Source organism: Polypterus senegalus, chromosome 12, assembly GCF_016835505.1.
Source record: "Polypterus senegalus isolate Bchr_013 chromosome 12, ASM1683550v1, whole genome shotgun sequence".
Lineage (NCBI taxonomy): Eukaryota > Metazoa > Chordata > Cladistia > Polypteriformes > Polypteridae > Polypterus > Polypterus senegalus.
Genome location: NC_053165.1, coordinates 56,449,976 through 56,464,024, shown reverse-complemented (window position 1 = coordinate 56,464,024; position 14,049 = coordinate 56,449,976). Strand labels below are relative to the sequence as shown.

General features: G+C 37.4%; 1 protein-coding gene across 20 annotated transcripts in view; it reads right to left on the bottom strand.

Annotated features, from left to right (window-relative positions):
- Positions 1-14,049, bottom strand: part of arvcfb (ARVCF delta catenin family member b) — a 292,166-nt gene that overhangs the window by 52,745 nt on the left and 225,372 nt on the right. For 17 of the 20 annotated variants that reach the window (XM_039771488.1, XM_039771494.1, XM_039771491.1 and 14 more), the window contains 5 exons: positions 12,900-13,083; positions 3,362-3,479; positions 2,994-3,165; positions 771-788; positions 65-136 (listed from right to left, as the gene is read on the bottom strand). In XM_039771488.1, the coding sequence (XP_039627422.1) occupies positions 65-136; positions 771-788; positions 2,994-3,165; positions 3,362-3,479; positions 12,900-13,083 (564 nt within the window). The remainder of the gene's footprint in view (positions 1-64; positions 137-770; positions 789-2,993; positions 3,166-3,361; positions 3,480-12,899; positions 13,084-14,049) is intronic. The other 3 variants (XM_039771493.1, XM_039771496.1, XM_039771501.1) reach the window with 1 other exon arrangement.

Sequence of the window (14,049 nt, the reverse complement as noted above, 5' to 3'; positions counted from 1 at the left end):
GCATAATGTAAAATCATGTGGTCCTAATTCTGAAAGTAAGATATTCTCTTTAAAAAAAGGTTACCTTTGGTGGGCTCAGTACGTTTTGGCAAATCCAGAGTGTCATAGTTCTTGTCAATCTCTCCATTTTTCCTGCCTGAGCAAAAGAAAAGAAAAAATAAAATTGGTAGGCATGTGTGCAAGAGTATTGATAAGACAAAGAGCTGCTTCCAGGTCAGGTTTAGTGCTGGCCCTAAAGCTTGAAGTTAACCACTTAATTATTTAACAAGAACCAGCTTGAGAGAGTTGTACTGTATGTAAGATCAGCATTAAACCGATCCAGCTTTCACATGAAATGATTCAGCAAACCCAGTGGAATTACTTTACTCCATTGACTAACCTTCTACTAGGTGACTTTTACTGAGTTGGTTTGCTCAATCCAATGCCTTGCTTTATCATGAGGGTTACTTCTGTTGGATTTTAACACAGCTGCCTTTATTTTAGTTATTTAGTATGGTGATAATCATACTAAGCAACAAGTAACACAACTGTACTCTCTGGCACCTTGATCAGTGAGTTTAATAGGTTAAATGTACTAAGAATAGTGACTGCTGCCTAATGACTACTTCAATTCTGTGACTGATCAAAAATAATCAGAGACCTGCTGTACTTGATGATCATCATTATGATTAACAAAACAGAAATACAGTACATAGTCTATTAATAAATGCAAAAATGTTGTGATGTTAAGTTGACCCATCAAGCAAATTAGTCAAGCAGGAGCGACTCACCTTGGTTGAACCACTCCTCTAGAGACAGCCAAGCAGCAGAATTAGTAACAGATGCAAAAAGAAAAAGAAAATGTCTTATTCAGAAACCATACAGGTTAGAAATGACAAGAGTGCGCAGTAAAAACTTTTCTAGTTAGTCCCCGACCCAAACATGAAAAACAGCCAGTTCTCCTGTTGGTACAGGCTAATGCAAAGCAATTCAAAAACAAAACACAATCTTGGAAACTAGGGGAGCTATTCAAAATTAGCTAAGGAAATGTTTGCCTTTTCAGTGCTTAATTATTTTAAAGAATAAATCCACACATGTGCAGCAGGCGGGCAGAAGTGTGAAAATTTTAATTAGCTTTCTTTCAGGTGTAAAAGCAAAAAAAAAGACAAATCAAAAAGGAGAGAAGTACAAACCAAACAAGTATTAACAATATATAAAAAATCTGTTAACAGTACAAAAACTCACATTTTGTAGTTGTATCAGAGGTGGTGTGATACTGCCCCTGATTAGAAGCCTGACTTCATTCAGGATGACATAGTTGGCACTTTGGTGTAAAAATAAAAGCTTGCTTGGTTGCAAACACTAATTTAGGCTGTGTTTAAATAACCATGGTAGGTGAGATGAAAAGCTGTGCCAGAACAGCAAATGCAAGAAAAAATATTTATAGAAAATTATGCTAAATATGAAATATATCAATTACCAATGTGCTTTGTTTTAGCTGAAAGGCAGGCAGTCCATTGGCTCGTGCTTATTTCTCGAAGGTCATAGAGTACTACACATTAATTAGAAAATTGACCACACAGGTACATTTGTTAAAAAAATTTTTCATAAATATAGAATATGGGGAAAAAGTCAATGAAAAACACTCCACTCACCACAAGCAATACATATTTGTGTGGTGGACACAGGTTCAACTTGTGCGCGTTTTCATTAAAATTGAGATGTCACTGTATAGGCATACATGGGCTCTTTTGGGCAAAATGAGTATATGGCGGGGAATAAGAAACACACAAAGCATTTTCTAAATGATATAGCTTCATGGATCAACTAGAGTATACAGGTGCTCTCCAGGAGGCCATGGAGATGCTGTATATTGTCAGGAGACTTGTGCTGCATTGGAGGCAAGTAAGATATTATTAACAACTCACATAGAGCCTCCTCTAGAATATTAAAAACAGAAAAAAACAATGATGGGGGAATCCGGCCTGTATTATGGACATAAGGACACCGATATATAGCGTGGTCTTGGAACTGCTATCTCCTGCTACACCTCTGGTGGCTGGGTCACACATGTAAATAAAAGGTGACTTAGCATATAATTGGTACTTGGTCCTTCCTAATGGGCTCTCTGCACAAAAGGTGGATGTTATGTTTAGCTGTGATGCCATGGAACTAAACTGCATGACAGTATAAGTTCAAGTAAGGTGAGTTTGCTAAAAACTACATCATAGCAAATGTTGTCCAGTTTGTCAATTAAAAAACAGATCTGCAAGCTTGACCTCTTCACAGTCTTCATCATCAGATACTGCATAAAAAAATACTAGATACTGGCGTTCCGTTCTTAGTCTATGACTTCCATGTGGCAATTCAGTATTTAATTCTTGTTCACGAACAAATTTGTTTTTGGTAAATTCTAAAACTCCTGCCTAAGACTGCATTTGGGAGATTTAATTTAGAGAGGAGATGTGATTTTCATTTTACAGTGAGGTTTGGTTTTGAGACGCATTTCTCACTCCACAGTGAGACTGAGTCAGATGTTTGAAAAGCAATTTTAGGGGCATTAGAAGAGACCTTGATTGTATGTCTATAATTCAACTGGCAGTATGAGGGTAGATACCAAGGCTGGAATGTGAGGGAGGAGTTACATTTCAATCACTGCTTTTGCGACTATGAGATGAAGACCAGAACAAAAATGGGATGACATGACAAAGCTGTCTGGAAGATGTTCATCAGCTTTCAAAGAGTTACATACATAACCACTGCATTTCCAACTATCCAAATGGATGTTTTTTTACTGACATGATTCAATAAAAGATAAATCTTCAAGTAAATAAGGATGTACCATTTTTTCTACAATCCACTTTCACCACTTTATTAACAAGTAAAATGTCTACTTAAACTTTGAAGAATTAAAAAAAAAATAATTTAAAAATGTTACGTCTCCTAGTCCCACTGCAGAACAGCTACGCCACTAGCATACCAGAAGCCCACTCTGGTGCCTCTCAAATCACTACCTTTAGCTTTCTTTCCTCCAAAGCAACCTGCATCATCTTTCTTCTTTTTCTGCGTCCCTCCAGTGCCTGAATTCTGATTAGCTGATGTCTCCTGGAATCTTTCAGCTCCAGGCACCTCTTTGTGAACATGGTATGAGAGGTTTCTCATGATACACACACAATTTTCCACAGACTGCAAGAAAAGCATATTCAAAGATCACAAAAGAGCCACAACAAGCTGAAACTGCTATTAACACTGGGCAGAGTGAGCTATGCTACATGTACAACAGAAGACCCAGCACCATATAGCTTTTGTGTTAATATTAATTTAGAAGGGACTTCCTTAAATGCTTAAAACTGAGTACAATGAAATAACTTGGCCATCTCACCTTGTTATCCATTTCTTTTTTTCCCACAGCAGATTGTAAAGCATGAAGCAGGGCATCTACCAGACCATCACACTCCCTAAGTCTCCTGCGGGCCTCAGCTCCATCAGAACTGACGTTTCTGAAGAAAAAAAAAATACACATGCACGTAAAGAAAATGGAAGAGAATGGCAAGTAAGCTTTAACAGGCACAACTGCTTAGAAAAGGAACCTCACCTTGAAAAAGAGTGCTGTAGAAACAGGGACAATCACTCAAAAAGAAAATGCCTGTCAAAGATGTCATCAGGGAATTTAGAATGGGCCCCATTATCTAACTTTTTTATGGGACTCCTGAATCAAAAACTGAAACCTCGCCTGTTTGAGGGCATTTAATGAAACAGAAGTCATTATAAGAAAAAGAACTAAAAATAAGGGACTCCATTATTTATACAGAAGACCAAAATCAGGTGAATTCAACCAGAAGGCTCCAAGATCAAAGGAAGCATAACACCCAAAAGCAGCCATATCATTCATAAGAGCTGCTACTGAGGGTAGACACCAGTATCAGTAACCCTGCAGATATATAGTAGGTCATTGGAACTGTTAGGATCTCAGCCCTAGTGCAACACATCCTCTGGTACAATACATGTGTTGCGTTCCACTTTATAAATAATTATAATTAAATCTGTTATTTGGACCACATTAAACAAAACATCTACTTTGAAGTTGTTAAAAGAATTCATGCAGCAATATTCAGAGCCACATTTCACGCACATTGTAAACTTCTGATTTAACATCATGAGTGCTGTTTCCTAGTGTGAGACCAAAGCATCATATTCAGCAGTCAGGGTAATATGCGTCTGATGCTTCATTGGACACAAGTTTTATAAACAGCTGTCTCAGGTTGTAAACATCATATATTACTGCTAGAAAACACCAGGGACTACGTTTCATGTGCAAATTCCTCACCCAAGTACCCAGTTAACATTCAAATTGAAAAACAGTCCAAGTATAAAAGAAATCACTTCTAGAATTCAAATACATAAAAGCTAGGTATGCAAACATCTTTGCAAAGCTGATCCACATATGGAAGACAGAGAACAGCAAATCAGAGAGCAACAAGGCTCCTTCACGTCAAAAATAAAAATCACGGAAACAGGACAAAATGCCTAGAAAAGCACAAAGACAGAAAGAAAGAAAGAAAGAAAGAAAGAAAGAAAGACTGCAAAATCAGGAGAATAACTTTTGATGATGAAGCAGAGTTTAACTATAAAAGGAGACCAAGTTCCCAAATTTCAGTCCCTTTTTTATCTCACTTTATAGATGTGAACAAATTATTACTAATAAAAGTTATTAATAATTAATTTATTATAAATAAAGAATGTGTTATTAATAATAAAAGTTGTTATTGTTAGTTACAAATGTAACTTTCCATTTTAAAACACCCACAATGACAAGTATGCTCAAAAACATATTAATGTATGATTATACAAAGTACCATTGCTGGTGTAACTTTAACCCTGTTACCCAAACTTGTTTCTGCATAGTGTCAGAGCTCGCTGATCTTCTTTGAGCATATGGTTTGGTAATTATTTTGATACAACTGAGCTTTATGATAGCAAAAATTAATCTATTATTTGAACATCCTTAATTAAACTTTAGTGTTACAAAAAATTGCTTTCTATACCAGCAGTAATGACAGAAAGAAAGAAGAAACTCTAGAAATGACACCAGTCGATCATAGTGTCTATTTAATCATGAGTATAGAAGTCCAGTTTAGAGCTGCCAATTATACTAACAAGCTAGACCATTGGATGTAGGATATATAATGAAGAATAACCCACATTAAGATGGAAGACTATACAAACTTCACACCAAATGTGTTTGGGCCAGGATTTGTATCACGTTTCCTAGACCTGTAAAGCAACAGCTTGAAGCACTATGTCACTGTGCTGCCAAAAATACCCTCTTAAATGGCAAAAATACCCACATAAAAAGTGTGCTTTAAGATGTCATGCATGAGATGACCCAAGCCTGTTGTTTCAGTGCTTCTCCACAGCCCTACCACTACCTTTAAAAAACAAGAACAAAATCATCTACATACAAACAAACCAACTGTCACACCTTTTTCCCTGTTTAGTTGGTAAACATGCCATTCTATATACATGCATGAAAAATATCCTTCAGTATCAACAACTGCACGTCACCACCAACCGATTCTGGTGCCCATCCAACACCAAAATTCTGAGGTAAACACTGGACAGTTGACAAATAGATTTGCTACACAGCCATTCAGAAAATGTACTGGCTTGTGCTATAGGACTGCAAATGGTGCATTAACCTATAAAAAAAGTAAAGAGAAATATAGGGATTGTTCAACTCACTAATTTATTGAATCATAATAATCTAGGACTGAACATGGAAGACAGTTTATATTTCAGAAATAAAATGGAAAATTTGTGCCTGTAATTGATTCTTTATTCAACTGCCAATGTTCTTATAAAAGCAAAGAAAGCTATGAATCTTTGCTGCCTAACTGTATGATTTTAACCATCTGGTAGAGACTTTATCAATTACAATTCTACTCGAAAAACATTTAATGAAGACCGTGAGAAATTTTGGAGTATAAACAATAAGAAAGATTTTTTATATTATATATTTTTTATATTATATTATTTCTATATAAAATTATCATCATCTCATCATTTCAAACTGCTTCTTAGTGAGGTTTGCAGGGGAAGATGTCTCCAGCCACTGATTCCAGCTCTTCTTGTGCAATTCCAAAACATTCCCAAGCCAGCCAAGAGATATAATCCCTCTAACCAGTCTAAGGATCTTTACCTGGTAGGACATGACCAGAGCAGCTCTAGGGGGAGCTACCTGGGGGTTTGCATCCTTACAACATGCACAAACCACATCAATTGGCTCCTCTCAATATGGAGGAGCTGCAACTCTACTCTTGTGGCTCAGCTAAACTGCTGCACCATATACTGTACACTCTAGGTCAGTGGTGGCGAACCTATGGCACGCGTGTCAAAGGGGGCACTCAGAGCCCTCTCAGTGGGCACGCGCGCCGTCGCCCAAGCACAGAGTTCGTTAATATAAAGCCAGAGGAATGCGGGGCCGGGCTGCTCCCCTCACCGATCCCCCTCTTCACGCGCGCCGGAGGACTTTTCTCACATCACCCGCCCCTCTGCCCAGCAGCCCAATGGGAGCGCATCCTTCCTCTCCTGTCTGGGGTAAGGCGGGCGGCACACATGCTGCTTGAGGGTGCGGCACGGACTGCAGCGTTTTGAGTCTGTGATTCCCGTGGTGGGGTTGGAGGGGATGTGGTAAAGCGGGTCCACAGCTCAAAATTGAAAAGGCCAATTTTTAACAGATAATTGCCACACTCGCGGCTTAAAGGGGGTTATGGTAGAGTGGCCGGAGCGATTTCTGGGAGCTTTGTGATGCGGGCAGTCCTCGCTTAAGCGCACAGGTGAGGAGTCGTCCGCATCTGTAATTATTGCCGGGGGGAGTTAATCGCCACACCTGATCCACGACCCCGTAATATATAATGGAAGCTTTGGGGGCGGGGCTTAATAGGGAAGACCTGCGTGAAACACTTGAGAGGATCGAAGAGATGACAATGGACAGCACAGTTAGTTCTGAAAATGAAATCCTTAAAGTGTGGAATTCTCTGCCAAATAATCTTAAGTCAATCTTGTGCGCAGCTGTTTTCAGCTTTGAATTAAATCAAATCTGACACCAGAAACAGACTAACAGATGACCTGAGTGCTGCATGTGTTGCTCTCAAACTTACAAAGTATGAGCCAAGGTTACACAAATTATCAGCATGCATACAACAGCAAAAAGCACATTAATTGTTCAAAAGCATACCAAATGCAAACTTTAACCTTTCAAACAAAAAAGGTGTTTGTATCATTGAAAGCTCTGTTATTATGTTTTTCTTTTAAGACAAAAGATGTTAATGTATGAGTTGCTTTTCTAAACTAAAAGCTCAGGAGATACATAGACAGACAGAGCATCAGTATTGGCAGTTCAGTCCAATTTATCATCCAGCTGCACTCCCAGGTATTTATAGGTCTGTACCCTCTGCACACACTCACCTCTGATGATCACGGGGTCCATGAGGGGCCTGGGCCTCCTAAAATCCACCACCAGCTCCTTGGTTATGCTGGTGTTCAGTTTTAGGTGGTATTCAGGTTAAATTGCCATGTTGGCACTTTGCGATAAATAAGTGGGTTTTGGATTGCAGTTTGGGCACTTGGTTTCTAAATGGTTCGCCATCACTGCTCTAGGTGAATTAACAACCTGCAAGTGGAATTAATTAATTGAATAGTTCATAACCTCACAAATCACTGGGCTGAACTAGATGATTAGTAACTGAAGACTTCTCCTATTTACCAATTCAACTATACACCTTGTATCCCAATAAAATGGCACTATAGCAGGATGTCTAAAGAAGACCTGGGGAGACACTCATGTTATCTGTCTCCTTTTTCTAGCCAGACAGACAAGAGATCTGGAGGTGAAGGTGATTTTTGTGCCCTAAAGATCCTCTCTGCAGTTCTAGACCTGTGGCTTCAACATGTACTTGATTGCAGGTTATAAGCCTGAAACCACTTTAACCCTGCAGTTTTCATCCCTAACCCTTCTTTATCCATCAATGAAACCCCTAAGTTGACACCACCTAACCAAACCAAAAAGAACAGATCCTACAATGTTGCAACACTCTTAAACGTTTCTTCTCTTCTCTTACATCTTCAAAAGCAAATGTGTTCTAATTCAACAATCCTCTAGATCTTATAAGCAATCAATAAACAAACTTGTTTAATCTTTGCTTTTTCAGTTTAACAAACAATTTGACTTAAAAGGGTACTGCACTTGAAGCAGTGGTAGCTCAATCAAAATGTTTAGACATCATCTTTAGCAATTCTTATCTACATGTCTCCTCAGAATAGTGACAGTGATATCATACCAAGAAAATTACACAGGCATTTAATCAATAAATAACTAAAAAAACAACAGAGTGCAATATATATACAATATATGGTATAGACAAGAAAATGTACAATATTTGCTATTATGACTGGCTGTACAGTAACCTGGATCGAAACGGTTTCTGAATCTACTGGTGGGATTGTGAATGGTTATGCATTGTTTGCTAGAAGGGAGTAGGCCGAGATCTTTAGTAAGGTTTTTTCTAAGGCACAGAATGTTGTAATGTCCAGAACAGAAGGCAGCTGGTGGTCAGTAATTTTCTCTGCCAACTTCATCAGCCTCTGGAGTGCTTATAAACTTGGTCTGTACCAAAATGTTATGTAGCCAGTAAGCACCTGTACAACTCAGTAAGAACAGATAAAGAAGCACAAGCTACTCCAAAACATTTAAGAAAGTAAAGGTGACAATAAGACCCCTTGACAAGAGCTGAAATGTCTTGTGCCCAATTTAATCAATTGTTATTCCAAGTAAATAAAAGATGTTGACCCTCTCAAAAGCATCTCTTCTCCTGTATAAATAGGAATCCAGCCTACTTTCTGATGTTTTTGATCTCTTTGATTTTGCTGATATTAAGCATTTTGTCCTGGCACCACCACTGTATAGAGTGGTAAAACTAATTTCAGTAAGTAAGCAACAATTTCATCATTGTTAATGGATTAGGGCTTTAATCATACAAACGTCAGTGAATTTAATGATAAAGTTGGGGCCGTTTGGTCGCACTGTCATTGGTGAACAAAAAGTAGAGCAGAGGTCTTAACACGCTACCCTGTGCGGTGCTTGTGTTAAGGGTTAATAGAGCGCAGGTGATGCTAAAAATCCACACATGCTGAGGTCTGCAAATTCCAAAATTCACTTGCAAAGTGGTGGCATGATGTCCCAGGTTGAGTAGTTCGATGTTCAGTTTTACTAGTATACAGCGTTAAATGCCAAGATGTAGTCTCTAAACAGGATTCTAGCATAGCAGTTGTTATTATCTGGATGGCATGAGGTGCAAGGGATATGTCATCCTATATGGATCAGTGGAGACAATATGAAAACTTATTGTGATCATGACAATCTGGAATATTCTGTCTATGTTGTTTTGGCAACGGTCTCTTAAAACACTTGTGGTTACTCAGACAGACCATTTTCTGTTCAGTTTTCCTGTTGTTCATTTGTTGTACAGAGAAATACTCAAGATGTCACTGAAGACATCAACTAATTGATTACGACAGTTTTTAAAACACAACCCCAATGTTCATTCATAATTCCTTATGGACAGTGACTAATTTAAAAATCCTTCTAATGTCATACGCAATAAAGCAGAAGAATGAACCATGTGAAACTTCTCAATTGGTAGAATGCTTGTTATTGTGGTCAAGCCAAGTATTAAATTTTTTAGGGAGACAAATTTAGATAAAATCACTTTACAATACTGTACTCCATAAGCATCTCTAAAACATACAAATTTAAATAAATGATTACTATTGCTATGCTTGGTCTTCAGTTTTTCCCATACTGATGTCTGGCCATCTTAGTTGCTTTTCTGAGCTTGTACAGTTGTTGTGTTTTTTTTTTCCCTTTGCCTCTTTAGTCCAGCAAAGAAGAAGACAGGATACCTCTGAGGCAGAGGTTACTTAATTTAGTGGACAATGTGGCCACAAAACAGGGACATTGCAATACTTTGTCTTGGACAAATGTCAGAAATTTCTCAGAGATTTGGCTTTAGAGACTTGTGTAATATTTAACCTCTTCATCTGAAGTTCCAGTTCCTTGTGCTCTTTTTTTCTGTTTTTTAGACCATAAGAATCACCAGTACATTCTAAACCTAATCAGTTCTCAGGCTGAGCAACTTCTTGTTGTGACAGCCAGCCACAATGTATAATTTTGAGATTTCAGTTACTAGCAATTACAATACACATGTACAGGTGTGTTAATGAGAAAGGATATTTATTATATGAGTACATCAAACAGGCTCAGACCTTTGCAAAAAGCAAGCATCTAATACCTGCTCAACGATACACAGCCAATAAAGAGGTGATGCTGACAGCCATAGTTCAAAATAAAATCAGGACAAGACAGTAGAAGATAAGAAAGAAATTTCATTAATCCAGAAATAGATATTGTGTAAAAAATCTTTTGTGCAGCTTTCTGGAATTGGCAAAAACGAACAGAAGACACTTTTGAGTCACATGCAAAGTCTCAGTTGCTACCCGGGAAGCAATCAGATTTAAGAGACAAACAGCAATAGAGGTGCAGTTTCAATTTCAAAATGATTCAGAAAACTACAGTTTAGTTGCTAAATTATATATAGAGTAATTCTTCAAACAAGAATGAAAAGAATGAAGCTAAGCAATTTCTTGGCAGAATGAAGAAAATCTTCCCAAAGACAGGTGAAAATTCTGCTTATCAAGCTTGTTGGCTAGTATAGTCTGCTTTCTGTATTCTTGCCAATGAATGCTTGTTATAATGCATCTAACACAGTGGCAATCCCAGTGATGAGCCAGTGTTAAATGAAAATGAGCCCCTGTGGAGACAAAAACTGATGTTCACAGCCACACACACTGTTACGGGGGTCCCCAATGAGAATTTGTCTTTCCCTAAAATTAGCTGCCAGGTTTGCATCAGTTTTTTAAATATGAAGGCTACAGTAAATAATAAAGCTAACACCTGGTGTCCTTCTCAAAGGGAGCATTTATGGCTTCAAATCACAAGGATTTTTCCGACAAGTTCCCTTTGAGACTTCCTTCATTACTTTCAGAGCTCATAAAAGAAATTTCAAATTCATGAAGAAGAGCTAATAGCATGCAAAAGCTAGTCACAATAAGTATGACATGATCAACTTGCATTCAATATTTAAAAATGTAGCTGTACTCCTTTTTACATGACCTGCAAAGGTTCAACCACACCTAAAAACTGAAACGAAGCTGAAAATCAAGCCAACTCTTTTTCAACCAGAGAAACATCTTTCACAATACTTAAGAAAATGGTTTAATAGATAGCCACAGAGACAAAAAGCAGAAGCAGTTCATTTGAATTTGAGATATGTCAAGATAAAGGATTTTCCATAAAAATGAAAATGTGAAAAATGTTATGCCTAGGCCTATATGAGGTATTTATTTCCTTGATATGGGAATACCTAGGAACCTCAGCTACAGGAAGTATACAGGAGGTCTACTTTAGTGCCTTGTGTCACTTAGAAGCTATAATGTATCTTGGAAGTTTGAAGGGAACTCTGAAACCTATATACTACTCATGGACAAGAGAGGGATACTTTATGTAAATTTTTTCACACTTGTGTAATTCTCCCTGAAATCGATAGGTGGCAGTAATGTCTAGAGCAGTGTCAATCTGTTATTTTAACCTATGGAGTCCTTATCGCAACATGTAATGCATAACCATGACATATGCAGCGAATGACTGACCAACTAAACTGACAGAAGGTGTATATGAACTGGTCATTAACCTAGCGAGTTTACTGTAAGCAAGACAAGGATAACAGCTCACTGGCTGATTGAACCAAAGTCATTTAACAACATTAAACAGGATAGTTCTGAAGGTGATGGCTTCTGTGATGACAGTCACTTTGCTATAAGAGCCAGACTTAGACACAAATATGCATCACAGAATGGTTTAGGGCTTCTCTTATATTTTATTTATATTGTATATAAATGTCAGTTTCATTATTTGATAATTTCCTTAGTTCAAACCTCTTTGTGTGTTTAACATATTAACAAGACATGAAAAAGATTTATAGAAAATATCTAGCCCACATTTCACAAAAAGAATAACAGAACAGAAAGCTGCATTCATCCACATAACTCTATAAAAAGATGCCCATTATGTCCTAAAACTGGAAACACCCATTATAGAATACCCATTAATTAATGTCAGGGGCTGTTTTTTAAGCGATCATTCCACTGCTTTAACTTGAACACTATCAGGAAGCCATTAGCGTTAATGAGAGAAGTTCTGTCCTTATGAAGAATGGAGCTTTTCTCAGCCCAAGTAGAATACTACATAACAATAAGGATCCTGCACACCTCTAGCTTGCAAAGCCCGGCCACATCATTACAGGTCTCAGGAACATTTCATAACTCAAACATCAAATAAGCTCAATGAGTAAGGCAAGATAAATCGCACATGGGGCAAGCCATATATGGGCTTAGGTTTTGTAAGCATAAAATCAAAAGGGTTTTAGTGCACTTTATGCACACATCTGTATGCCTCATGGGTAGTGAGGTTACACCATGAAGTTTCCTATGCAAATGTTGACTTTTCAGTAGCTACAGAATAATGCGGGCCAACAACTACTGTGTTATATATTGGGAAAGTTAATTTATACTGCTAAGGTTTTAGACTGTAAACTTCAAAGATTTAAGTACACTACCCTACATTGATTAACTATATAACAGAGTTGGCTAGCTAACATGGCAAACATTCAAATTAAGAAATTAATATACACTTGAAAGACAGGCTATCTGCAACTCTGCAATGTAAACTGAGAATATAAAAAAAAAGAATATAGATGAATAATGAATTTGAGAAGATGCCAATAGCACTAAATGGACAGCTTTACCTTAGGCATCCAGATGTGTTCTTAAAGACTGTTGTCCATTCTGCATCTCGAGGCTTTGAATCCTCATTAGGCTCATGCTCCCAACCAGAGTGAGGGATGATTACTTCATTTGTTAGGGTTTGAAGGCCATGATTAATAATGACCATCTTCAAGGGCTCATAGGAGGAAAGGTTCCACAGTGTTCCTGCAGAAAACAAAATACAATGTGCTCAAACTACAAAAACAAGAAACAACAATATGCTGGGTCTCAGAGTTATCTAAACGACACTGCAGAATAAACAAATGAACTACTATGAGACAGCAATAAGGATGATGTGAGAATTTAAATACGCATTTCTTTAAGTAACATGCTTCACATGAACCTTTTCTAAAAGACACTTCAGTCTGTGCATTTTAAAAAAGACATTTTAGTCCCTACTTAATTAATCAATAGGAAATTTCACTTTGTATTATGGTTGACCTACTGCTCATTAACATTGGGCTGGGGATGAGGAAGGAAACTACAAAAAAATAAAAATGAAAAAACATGAAAAGACACAAATTTGGTAAAGATATAGAGACTTCAGAGGCATGGGAAACAGCCCCATTAGTGAAGTGGCCTTTGAGGCAAAGAGCAGCACACAATGTTTATACTGAGGAAAACAAAACTAGAAGAAAAATATATTAGGAGAAGGTCTTGTCCCAATGCATTATTTTTGCATTCATTAGAAGATTAAAAATAAAAAACAACAACATCAGGGCATCAAATAAATGTGTAAGATTTAGTTTACAGACTATTATATTTTTAACACATAATAATCAGTCTTCTGATATGTATTTTTCAATTTTGCTTCCATTTGTATGTTGCTCCATATGTCATTTGGGGCAGACGCTTTAATCCTTACCTTATATGAAATCTAGTGAAATGGCATAAGAGATCATCTCCCATTTAGAAATCCCTAGTAGTCTTAATTTGTGTAAGACTTGGAAGAGGTGACCATGTATAATCTTGTGTGTTATATAAAACATTTCCTTGTTTAGCTAGTGCTTTAATCTAAAGCGACTTACAATCACAACAGTACAATTCATTTTAGATATTGTTACTAGTGGAATCCAGGCAGACAAGAACACAAGCAATCAACTGGTTCTGTGACACACAGAATGGCAGTGG